Source organism: Lactuca virosa, chromosome 6 (genome assembly GCF_052849685.1).
Source record: "Lactuca virosa cultivar CGN04683 chromosome 6, Lactuca_virosa_CGN04683_v6, whole genome shotgun sequence".
Classification (NCBI taxonomy): domain Eukaryota; kingdom Viridiplantae; phylum Streptophyta; class Magnoliopsida; order Asterales; family Asteraceae; genus Lactuca; species Lactuca virosa.
Window position 1 is genome coordinate 187,137,346 of NC_136431.1, and position 12,810 is coordinate 187,150,155.

The 12,810-nt window shown below is 36.0% G+C and overlaps 1 protein-coding gene across 2 annotated transcripts; it reads left to right on the forward strand.

The window, feature by feature from the left end:
• Positions 1-2,531: 2,531 nt before the first annotated feature.
• On the forward strand, positions 2,532-8,029 carry LOC145119981 (Nucleoporin autopeptidase). 2 transcript variants are annotated; one of them, XM_079055765.1, is made up of 14 exons: positions 2,532-2,685; positions 2,876-2,973; positions 3,091-3,152; positions 3,537-3,821; positions 4,100-4,684; positions 4,819-5,046; positions 5,138-5,769; positions 5,884-5,959; positions 6,177-6,228; positions 6,305-6,443; positions 6,541-6,657; positions 6,743-6,911; positions 6,983-7,036; positions 7,111-8,029. In XM_079055765.1, exons 3-14 carry the CDS (start codon positions 3,134-3,136, stop codon positions 7,794-7,796), a joined length of 3,042 nt encoding a protein of 1,013 aa, XP_078911891.1. In that variant the 5' UTR covers positions 2,532-2,685; positions 2,876-2,973; positions 3,091-3,133; the 3' UTR covers positions 7,797-8,029. The 2 variants fall into 2 exon arrangements, with proteins under 2 accessions (XP_078911891.1, XP_078911890.1); XM_079055764.1 differs by having other exon boundaries at positions 2,558-2,685; positions 2,843-2,973.
• The last annotated feature ends 4,781 nt before the right edge of the window (positions 8,030-12,810 follow it).

Consider the following 12,810-nt stretch of genomic DNA (forward strand, 5'->3'; position numbering starts at 1 on the left):
CTAGGCGAGGCCTGATGTTATGTATGGTATGTGATATTTTTGGGAACTCATTAAACTTTGTGCTTACGAATTTGTGGTTAAATATTTCCAGGTACTTTCAGTTTCAAAGGGAAGAGTCCGACTTGACTGCACAACACCCCCTGCTGTTTTTTTCCGCATTGATTATTATCATTTTACTTTGATGCTTAAGAGATACATTTTACTATGTTTGGTTTTGAACAAATGATTGTATGATTTTAATGGTTTGAAAGTGAAAATTTTTATTAGTATTTTTGGGACGTTTCATCGTTGCTTGTTTTTTTATGTATGTATCGGTATAAATTCAAGTTTATCTACGTTTCGACTTTTTTTTATTATATCTTTTCGTGCTTATTTTTATTTACACTTCGTCGATTCCTACGTATAAGTCAGATCACATATAATATATTTTTATTATTATTTGAACTTCCGTTCATTAGCTTAAAAAACAATCTTACTTATTTATTTTTATGTACGAGTCCATATATAATATGATTTTCCTACAATTACCACCCTTAAACTTTGTTAAATGTCATTTTGACCCACTTAACTTTGAACTTTGTAAAATGTCATTTTAATCTCATCGACTTTCTAAACTTTTGTGTTAACCTCATCCACCGATAGTGGTATCGACCTTGTATTTATATCTACCAATAAATACAACGGTACTTAACTTTTACCAAGAAAATCATCAAAATTTAATTTACAAAACGCATGACCAAGAGACAAAATAGGGATAATGACTTAAAAGGGTAATATATTTTTCGATTTGTACACATTTGATCATTGAGTTTTTTTTCGTCCATATTTACCCCTTCAATTTGTTAAACTGTACACATTCCGTCCTTATGACTGGTTACTCCAGGTTAGCCGAGAAAAATGACTTATAGGGTAATATATTTCTCCTTTTGTACACATTTAGTCCTTAATATTTTTGTACACATTTAGTCCTTAATATTTTTTTTGTTTCAAAATAAGTCATTTTTGTTTTTGTACTCATTCAATACTTATGAATGATTTCTTTAGGTTTTTCTCACGACATCTTACGTGGGACAATCATTGATGAAGTGTGTGGGACTGTTGATGTTTATGTGTAACGTCTCATTTTCACAACTAAAAATTTTCATTTTTAAATAAGGCAAAAGTCCCTAATTATAAATCCATTATTAAGAAAAAATGTTTATTCCAAAATACATTTATTGAAAATCAGAGTAATATAAGAAACGCAGAATCCTCAATATTGTTGATAGGTGTGTACAGTCATGTCTTCGTCTTTCCACGATCAACGATATAACCTGAAAACATAAACAACTGGGTAAACACATAATTTAATGAGTTTCCCCCAAAATACTCGATACAACAAACGTATTATCATGCATAATGAGCCCACACTCATCAGATTGGAATACCTTGGCTCAATCAGTCATCAGACTAGAATGCCAACATGCAACAGGTTCAATCAGTCATCAGACTGAAATACTCATGGTTTGTCGGTATGTCGCCTTAACCCAACCGCTCTTCTCGAGCCTCCGTGGCTACTGCTTACAATCGGCCCGCACCAGGTATCTTGGCCTACAACATATAATAGGACCACCTCAACCTATCCCACCACCATATAGCTATCCCACGTAAGATGTCGTGAGAAAAACCTAAAGAAATCATTCATAAGACTAAATGAGTACAAAAACAAAAATGACTTATTTTGCAACAAAAAAAAAAAAAAATAAGGACTAAATGTGTATAAAAATATTAAGGACTAAATGTGTACAAAGTGAGAAATATATTATCGTATTAAGTCATTTTTACTGGCTAACCTGGAGTAGCCGGTCAACAGAGCCGACTCTACCCTTTGCAAAACCAAGCAAGGGCTTACGGTCCCCAAGTCTAAAGGGCCTCAATTTTAAAGCTTATTATGTTATATATGTACATATACGTATTTTTTGGGTTACAAAGACAAGTTGAAGATTGGCCTAATGGTAAAAGTTTTGGGTTATAAAACTAAAGGTGTTGACCCTTTTGCCTTTCCGGCAATACGAATGTATTTAAGTAATTGTCGTTCTGTATACAGAACTTAATGAAAACACAATTTTTGTTTTTCTTCTAGGCGAATTCAATATTGAGATTTTTTCCCGGAACGCGATTGGTTTCTAAAATCACTTCCAGCTCTGGGCCTTTTATTAGTTAGCCCAAAACTGTTTGCTTACTTGAAGTGCTCCAATTTTTTTGTTTGCTTAGAGCCCCCAAATTGGTTAAGCCGCCCCTGTCGGTCATAAGGACTAAATGTGTACAGTTTAATAAGTTGAAGGGGTAAATATAAACGAAAAAAAAAGTCAGTGACTAAATGTGTACAAATCAAAAAATACATTACCGTCGTTATCCGGACAAAATAGTAGTTGTTAACATTATATTATATACGTGATATTTCGTAATAAAAATAGCGTGTGATGTAAGCATATTTTAAATGTAGTCGGACTCAATATACGAAGTTAACCCATGTATACGGTTAACAAATAATAATTACCAGTATATTGGGTGTTTGGTCTTGTTTACCCTTCCCAGTGTGACCTATCGTCTCTCTTTCTATCCCTCTCTTGCGAGTCGAAGGCGACGCAATTCCCTATTTGCTTATAGATCCACGATCCTCATCGTCCATCCCTCTCTCTCTAGGTATGATCGTAACCCTAGCTTACATCTACACATGATTTCATCGGTTATGTATTTCGATTATTAGCTATCGACATGTTATTTTCATCTGGTCAATTTCATATTAAGTTCGCTTTCAATTAACCCTAGCATTAATGGTTTTGTATCAATCTGTTGACAGTTTTATCGTTTTATTTGTGGAATGGATTGCTAGTTTTAATTTGAACAAGCGCGGATAGTTGATTACAATTGCAGAAGTTTGGGCTCCGGTGCACTCGTTTCGATAACTGCATAGTGGATACGAATTTGAAGGTGTGTATCTGTTTATGTTTAGAGCGTATTTTGAATGTTTTTGGTTATGGATCGATTTGTTTCATATGTATGAAGTTATTTGTTTCATTTATTTAAGATGTTTTGGAATTTTTACAGAATTTGGATCGGGACGTGTACTGTGAACTTATAGGAAAGAACGATGTTTGGTGCTAGCAACCGTAAGTTTCGTTTCTTTACCTTTTTGAACCTATTCCACTTGATGTTGATATGCATATTCCTTTTGTTTCCCCTTTAATGCATCTGTCTTTTAGCTTTTTCTTTAAATTTTTTTTGATGGGATTCTGGCAAGTGCCATTCGCCAGTTTTTCATATATATGTACTTCTCCTTTCAATGGCTGGTTTTGTGTGTAGATTTCATATATTATAATGGAATAACTTATGGCTGGCTTTAATTCTTGTTGATTATTGGAAAAAGTTAGCAGAAGAGTTTTACATATGTTACACTCTTTCTTTTTGTCAAGCTACTTCATATTGTTTGAAGTGAATATCATGCAATATGCAACAACATCATGATTCTAATTGCTTCTGTTTTCTTTAAACAGCATTCGGGCAGTCATCCAATAGTCCCTTTGGGTCCCCATCAGTTTTTGGGCAGACCAATAATGCAAATAACAACCCATTTGCTCCAAAACCATTTGGTAGCACATCTCCTTTTGGTGCACAAACAGGTGGTTCTATTTTTGGTGGCACTTCTACTGGTGTCTTTGGTACCCAAGCTTCTTCACCAGTTTTTGGTGCTTCTTCTTCACCTGCTTTTGGTAGTTCAATGCCTTCTTTTGGAGCTTCTTCAACCCCAGCATTTGGTGCTTCATCTTCAGCTTTTGGTGGTAAGTACATTTACTGAAGTAGTTCGATTTTTAGTTTCTATAATATTATTTTTGTTTTCTTTTTAGAAACTTCCAGAAAAACCATTATATTTTGAGCAGTTTAAGCACTTCTACTTTGATATCTCCCAATCAAACCATGGAAGTTTTCAACAGTTTCTGTAGAGTAACCATTTTGACGGGATATAACTGGTTAATTTGGAAAAGTATTGCTGAAAGATAATGCACATCTGTAACTTTTATCTGAGTTATTTATTTCTTTTTTCTAATTCAAATTACAGGTTCTTCCGTATTCGGACAAAAACCCGCATTTGGTGGCTTTGGATCCACAACACCAACACAACCCGCATTCGGAAGCTCATTTGGAGCTCCAAGTCAACCCGCATTTGGAACCAATCTATTCGGGTCAACAGCATTCGGAGCTCCAAGTCAACCTGCTTTTGGCACTCCAAGCACCCCGACATTCGGGACCTCAACCACCCCTGCATTTGGTGCCACATCTACCCCCGCGTTCGGTGCCACATCAGCACCCGCCTTCGGGTCCACATCTACCCCTGCATTCGGGTCCACAGGGTCTGCATTTGGTAGCTCCCCTTTTGGTGCATCTAGTACACCCACTTTTGGTCAATCCAGCACCCCGGCTTTTGGTCAATCCAGCACCCCGGCTTTTGGTCAATCTAGCACACCAGCTTTTGGTCAATCAAGTACCCCGGCTTTTGGTCAATCGAGTACACCCACTTTTGGTGCCACTAGCTCCCCTTTTAGTTTCGGGTCAAGTCCCGCATTTGGTCAGTCCACGTCAGCATTTGGCAGCAGCCCGTTTGGCACTGCCACGTCAGCTTTTGGGGCTCAGAGTTCTCCCTTTGGTACCTTTTCTTCTGTTTGATTCCGACATTGTATTTCAAAAACCGTTCCAATTACAACATTATACTTTCATTTCTTCTATTACTTTTTTTTTTTGTTGAAATTTAATCAACATGGAAAAAACACGAAAATGCAGGTGGTCAGACAACAACACCAGCATTTGGGAGTCCGGGTTTTGGTCAAACATCATTTGGTGGTCAACGCGGTGGAAGTAGAGTAACTCCTTATGCTCAGACACCTGAAGCAGACAGTGGTAGTGGGACCCAGCCTGCTGGGAAGCTTGAGTCCATATCAGCAATGCCTGCATACAAAGACAAAAGTCATGAAGAACTTAGATGGGAAGATTACCAACAAGGAGATAAAGGTAATTAATAAAGATTCATTCCATTCCATTCCATTGTATCAAACATATCCTTAGCATCTTCTCTTATTAATTTATATTTATTTTATTTCAGGGGGTCCAAATCCTGCAGGTCAAACCTCTAGTGGAATGGGATTCAACACCACAAACAACACCACACAATCAAACCCTTTTTCTTCTTCTCCAGCATTTACCCAATTAAACACGAATCCATTTTCTTCCACTACACCTTCAAACCCATTCGCCCCAAAAACTTCAACTTTCTCAACCCCCGGATTCGGTAATTCCACTCCTACACTCGGCTCTTCACCCTTCGGTGCCACATCATCAAACCCATTCGGGTCAACACCATCACCAACTCCATCAGTATTCGGGTCAACTCCCGGGTTTGGATCCACTACTTCCGCTTCCCCTTTCGGTGCTCCAAGTACATCAACTTTTGGCACATCAACTTCTATTTTTGGTGCAACTCAAGCACAAGGGGCAACTCCGTCATTTGGCGGTGGATTAAACTTTGGCAACACACAATCCTCCCCCTTGTTCCAGTCAACCACACCTTCTCTTGGACAAACAAGCTCTCCATTCGGGCAGACCACCTCGGCTTTCGGGCAGTCTGCCCCGTCGTTCGGGCAGAGTGCTCCGGCTTTCGGTCAGACAAATGCATTTGGTGGGAACTTGTTCTCAAGCACCCCGGCATCTAGCAGCATGGGGTTTAATCAGACAACTGTGAGTTCCTTTTGTTAATTATTCTAATTATCATTAATGAATGTAATTATTATTTAAAATTTAACGATTCTGTATCTAGTCACTATCTTACTTTTGTTTCTTATATCAATGTAGCCTTCCCTTTCAATGCCATTTCAATCGGCTCAACCAACTCAGAATACAGGTGGTTTTGGCTTCGGGGCGCCAGCAGGTGATTGTGATTCAATGGAAAACTTTTTGAGATTATGCGTAAATTACAAAAATGGTCCCTGTGATATTGTGAATATGCAGGTTCAGTACCAGTTTCAGTTTTGTTACAATAAATTGGAACTTGGACTGAACCTGTAATTTCCATTGTACCTCAAGGACCATTTCTGTAATGTACACTTCCTTTAATTTTCTTCTTATGTGTTTTTTCTTCTTGACAGGTGGCATTGGTGGGACATCAAGCATTTTTGGTCAGAATAATTTTGGACAAATGTATGTTTCCCCCGCATTGTATATATTTAATTTAAAATATATACATTTCCAAAATATAATATGTTTGAGATGACAGGTCAGCAACTCAAACTCCTGCAGTTGCACAACCACAGTCTATTACAAATCCATTTGGAACTCTACCAGCAATGCCTCAAATGTCAATTGGGCGTGTGGGAAATGCACCTTCAATTCAATATGGAATTTCCAGCTTGCCAGTAAGTATATAAAACAATTAGTTACAATTTACATCGTGTTTTTATTTATTTAAATAATTAACTTAAAAGTTGTTTTTGTTTGTTTCTTTCTATATAGGTTGTTGATAAACCTGCTCCCATTAGGATTTCATCCGTGTTGACTTCCCGCCATCTTTCTCAAAGGCGAGTTAGGTTGCCTGCTAGAAAGTATCACCCGAAAAACGACGGACCAAAGGTAATATATGTTGTTATATCAACTATTGACTATTTTGCCCTTATTATTTTTTTACTGATCTGATTGATTTTTTTTACAATTACAGGTTTCGTTTTTTAGTGATGATGAAGAGACTACCAGCACACCAAAAGCAGATGCTCTTTTTATTCCAAGGGAGAATCCAAGAGCTTTGGTTATTCGCCCTCTTGAACAATGGCCTGGCAAATCATCTGATGAAAAATTAAAAAATGCATCTTCTCCAGCACAAACAAACGGTAAACTAATTCTCTGATGCTATCTTAAAAAAAAAATCATTTTTATCTCATTTTTTGTTATTTGAATTCAGGTGAATACACCGGGTTTGCTTCTTCCCCTCCTTTAAATGCGGATAACGGGAACAGTAAGATCATTTCTTTTACTGCAATTTTATCTAGTTCATGAATCCCATACTAATATCAAAATCTTTGATTACAGGAAACCATTCCGAAAACGGAACCCTAAAGGAACAAACACCAATCAAAACCCCCCAAAAAACAAATGGAATCCACCACCACCACGACGACCACTCCCCGCCAAAATCCGACTCCTACATCTCCCTCACCGGCCACCGAGCGGGTGAAGCCGCAATCGTATACGAACACGGCGCCGACATCGAAGCTCTGATGCCGAAACTCCGCCACTCCGATTACTACACCGAACCGCGAATCCAAGAACTCGCCGCCAAAGAACGCGCCGAACCTGGCTTCTGCCGCCGCGTCCACAACTTCACAGTCGGCCGCCACAACTACGGCTCCATTAAATTCCTCGGGGAAACCGACGTTCGAAGGCTGGAATTGGAATCACTAATTCAATTCAATCATCGCGAAGTGATTGTCTACATGGACGAAACGAAAAAGCCTCCGATCGGACAAGGGCTGAATAAGCCGGCTGAAGTCACACTTTTGAATATAAAATGTTTCGATAAGAAAACGGGGAAACATTTTACTGAAGGCCCGAGGATTGAGAAGTATAAGGAGATGTTGAAGAAGAAAGCAGAGGATCAAGGGGCGGAGTTTGTGGAGTATGATCCGGTTAAAGGGGAGTGGAAGTTTAGGGTTAAACATTTTAGCAAGTATGGCCTTCAAGATGACGATGATGATGATGATGGAGTTTGTTTTTGATAAGTATATACATATATACAATCATGTGATCGTGATTGTGATTGTGATGGGGTGTTTGTGTTTGTGTTTGTTATTGTGGTTTGACTTTGACAAGATATGGTCAATCAGGTTTTGATATTCTTTTTCTATTTGGTGTTTAGTTATGATGTCTGTTGGTGAAATGGAAAAACATGAATTGTTAAATTTGCAACTTATGGTGGGTGTTTGAGTAAAACTGATATTGTGTTGTGTTATTTTTTGGCTGAATCAATAATCATGTATGAAACAACTAGTGTTGTAATATATTAAACATACCGTATACTCATTTTCTTTAGATTATGTTAAAAACAGATAAGACATGTTTCTTTCTTAAACAATATGAACAAAGATAAATGTTGATTTTACCGTAACAATCCAGAAACTAAGTTTAACACTTTTCATCGATTTTAATGTGAAAGTAGATGAGAAAAATAGAGCAGAACAAGTAGGGAAAGACTTGATGTCTTCATATTGTAAGTCGTGTGTTTTTGGTTTAACCCAATAAGTCATTCGGTATAGATTAAGTAAAAAAAAGTACAATCATCATATATAAACTAAGGGTGAGTATGACTCGTTTTGATCTAAAACCGAACCGACAAACCGATTTATCGCTTTTTAGAAAACTAGAACCCAAAACCAATTGTTTCGGTTTCTCAGTTTTGTCCCCGATTCAGTTTCGGGTTCATTGATTTTAAACCCAGAAATCTTAAACTTAGCAACTAAGTCGTCATTTAACAAAATTTTAGGTTTGGACTAAGCTAACTTTCTCAAGAGTATGATAAATCTTATGTAGAGGGATGAGGAAGACATATGTTTTATGTAGAAGGAGGAGGAAGGTGGTGTATAATATAAGGGTTGAGATAGGAGAGAGTTTCATCCCACCACTGATGTGAGATACATTGTATAACATAATAAAATTCAAAGGCTTGAACAAAATACATCGACGAGAAGACTCACGAGACCACAAGGTCTATAAGCAACACATTGAACCAATCAAGCTAGAAGAAGTTTCTGATATAGTTTTACGAAATATGTATAGAAAAAATATATTTTTATAAATTCGGTTCGATTCGGTTTTTGCATTTTGTAAAACTGAAACCAAACCCAAACCATCGATTTCTATTTTAGTTTCGATTTTGGTTTTATCGGTTTTTGTCGCTTTTTTTGGTTTCTAGGTTTGGTTTTGCTCATCCCTATACATAACTGTCCAGATTAAATGTTTAACTCATTAAGTCCACTAAATAAAAAAGAAAGTCCCTAATTGTTTGTCATTAAAGGAGAGACATAATGTATTTATTAGAATTTGATGCGGTCTTCATATAAGACTTGACATTTGTGACTATGAAAGTCTTAAAATTGACACTTTTTAGTTACTAAAGTTCTAATCGTGCTAATTAAGTCCTTCAACTTCCAATTTTATCATTATTTAGCCACTTGAGCAAGTTTCAACCGGTTGTCACTTCCCACATGGGTGAACTTGGCACTAATGTGACATTTAGAAGCAAGATTGAACACTCTATTTTTTTTCTCATGATGTCTTTTTTTTTTTTTGTCTCTCTTTCTCTCGTCTCATATCCTTTCCTTCAAGAATGCTTCATCGTCTCCTCTCTTCTCATTGAACAAGGCTTCACATGGCATCCTCTTCTAAGCAAAGGTAAGACAACGAGCCCCACTATATTTTGATTTTTTCTTCTACGCATTAGAAATCAAAAGGAAACAAGTTTCAAGAACCAATTTCTAGGTATCTTTCATGTCAATTTTGTTCTTGTCAAGTTGATTTAGTCAATTGATAGTTGAAGCAAAACAAGAATGAAAGAGTACCAATTACATTAAATACGATTCAGAAGAAAATACTACACATCCTTATCACGTTCACTTTCCAAAAAAGATCCAAAGCAACATAACTTACAAGCTTAACACATTGGTGTCCTTGGCAAAAAGATACTAAACAAACCATAAACTTAACTTCCTTCACAAATCCCTAAGGTTGTCAATCAATGTGTCCTAAATCACCGTCCTTTGATGAAGCTTGATTATGATATTAACACATCGATGTCCTTGCCAAAAAGATACTAAACAAACCATAAACTTAACTTCCTTCACAAAGCCCTGAGGTTGTCAATCAATGTGTTCATCACCGTCCTTTGATGAAGCTTGATTATGATATTAAATGAGGCTTTAAGCTTCTCCACATATTAATCCTTACTCTTGCCAATATACAATTGTGAAATCAGTTTTGAGTGTTATGGCAATTTACGTAGTTCTTTGGATATTTCTCATTTTTTGAGTGCACGAGGCAATCCACACAACTGTTCGACTATTTCTCCCTTATTTTCATATGATGCCATTGTTTCTCCCAAAAGTTCATAACCATTTTGCTTATATGAAAGTTCTTCAAGATATGCTGCCTTATTAGTTTAATGAGGTCATATTTGCCACTAGTTGCACATGTAATGTCTTCTTTTTGTAGGAATGTGTGTGTGTGTGTGTGGGGGGGGGGTTGTAAGTGGGTTTTATCTTTGAATGTGGTTATATGACTAATGATATTGATTGTTTATAAATAGATACAAGATGGTCATTATGACATAAATACACTGAAAAGACACTTAGGGTTTAGTAAGTTACTAGAAGACGGTTATTATGACATACATACATAGTCTACATAGTATACATATTGTACACAGTTTTGTAATTTAATGAATTTTCCTTTAACCCCTAGCCACAAGTCATCCCCATATTTTGCCACATACATGGGTTCGGTCCTCCAAGGCCTGATAGAATTCTCTTCAACTTGCTCATGGCTAGAGTTATATATATATATATATATATATATATATATATATATATATATATATATAAAATATGATGACATATATAGTCAAGATTGACTTTTTGTATGCCACAATTTAAGGATTGTTGTAGCTTACAATTTTCTTGTATCTGTTGGAAGATCGTGCTCACAGTCATAACAAGTTGGTAATATTAATATTAATGACAATGTCTTTTTGGGTTACACGCAAGGACAAATATGAGAAATATTGATTAACAGAAGAATTATATGGATCTTGTTTGTTAATTAATTAACTCTTTAATTAATTAAATGAAACTTGTAGATCTAAAAGGGCCTAAGTGGAAGAATTTGAAAGTAAGATAATTATCAAAGTTAAGGATAATTATTTGGTTATCAAGTAATTATCCCTTAGGGTTTAAATCCCCCCCCCCCCCCCCCCCCTATAAATAGAGGGCTCATAAACTGGGTTTGAAGTTGACCTCAAGAGAGAAAAACCCTCAGACATTCGGATACACTTTGACCTTCAAAAAACCCTGCGAGTTCTCAATAGACGCGCCACACATCAAGAACAAAAACCCTATTTAGGGTTTCAGTTGGTGGTTTCCAATGTTTCTTATTTTCTTATTGGGTGTGGTCACAGAAGAGGAATCCTCCTTTGCGTTTTATTCCACCCGTTCAACTGTCGAGAAAGAAGAACTCAAAGACTACGAATGTATGATTCCTTTTCCATCTCTTTGGTTGTATATTATGTTGCACTGATTGGTTGTACAAGATATCCGACTCTTTTCTTATGAGTTACTGTTTTTTTATTGTAATTGCTTCCATTGTGTTTGTGTCTTTGTGACAAAAAGAACCTCATAACCCAATGGTGGTATCAGAGCCATTTTGTTCATGTCTTTGCACATATGGGTTTTATCTCTTGTAGTTATGTTTGCATATAATTAGTACTCTATAATTGTTTAAAGTTTAAACCATTTTCAAAACTAAAACGATTTAGGGTTTAGAATTTGCAGAAATCATTTTATGCTCGATAAGGCACGATGCATCCTTCTGGCACGCGACACACTTTTGATTGATTATAAAACCCTACCTATGAAGTGCAGGGTGTCTTTCTGGAACATTGCATGCCTTCATGGACGTGACATGCCTTGCGCTGGATGTGACACACTTCAGCGATCCATGTACCCAATTTTTTGTTTTGTGTTTAACCTTGTTGAACATATAATTCAGATATGTGAACTTGTGCAAATCAGATAGTTTACAAAAGATATATATCATTTATTTATTGTTTTAACCGTTTAATTATTATTTATTAATTAACAATCAATAATTGAGACTTTATTGTTTTAATGATTTCTTGCATGCGAGATCACTGAAACAATTGTAAGTCTTCTTTTTTCATTTTTATGATTATTATTCTAATATAAAAATTACAATCCAAGTTCGAATAATTGTTTGTTTGAATTGTATGGATCATTATACACCACACCCCAACTTATATGTGTTGCTTGTTTTAGTTGTACTTTTTGGTCTTCGTGGCCTTCATTAGTTCTGTATTTTATAATTTGTAATCTTTCTTTTTCTTTTAAATGTAAAAGTGAAGTTAAGATTTTTGTAAATTAGAACAAAAAAATGTAATGTTGTGAAGATTGAAGACCAAGTGAAGGACTTTGGAGTTTGAAGTTCCATGAAGTTTGAAATTGGTGCATGTTTCCTATTTTAATGTGTATTTAAATTCAATATTGATGCTTTCAAAAGTTAAAAATATTTTTTTTAACTAAAATAAAACAAAAACCCGTTTTAATAAAAAATATAAATCACATGCTACCCATGAATAAATAGACTTTTCATTATAATATGCTAGCATGAGGAAGTTCCTATAGCCAACACGTTGGTTTGATTACGTTCGAGGTGACATGGTATCCGCGATAAATCAAGTGAAACTTAGGCTGAAGACCATTCGTTTATTGCATGGTGGGTTTACCATCTAAATTCATGATCACCGACAAACCAGTCATGAATGTTGGATGAGCATGATAGAAATTAACATACTATTGACATAAATTAATAAATCTCGACATATCTAGGAGTTTCATAATATTGAAAATGGGGATTGATTGCCTACCTAAATAGCTTCGTGGTATGATTACGACAAAAATTTTCACATTTTGGAGTGAAATATGGGTCATAGCCTTATTTAAATAA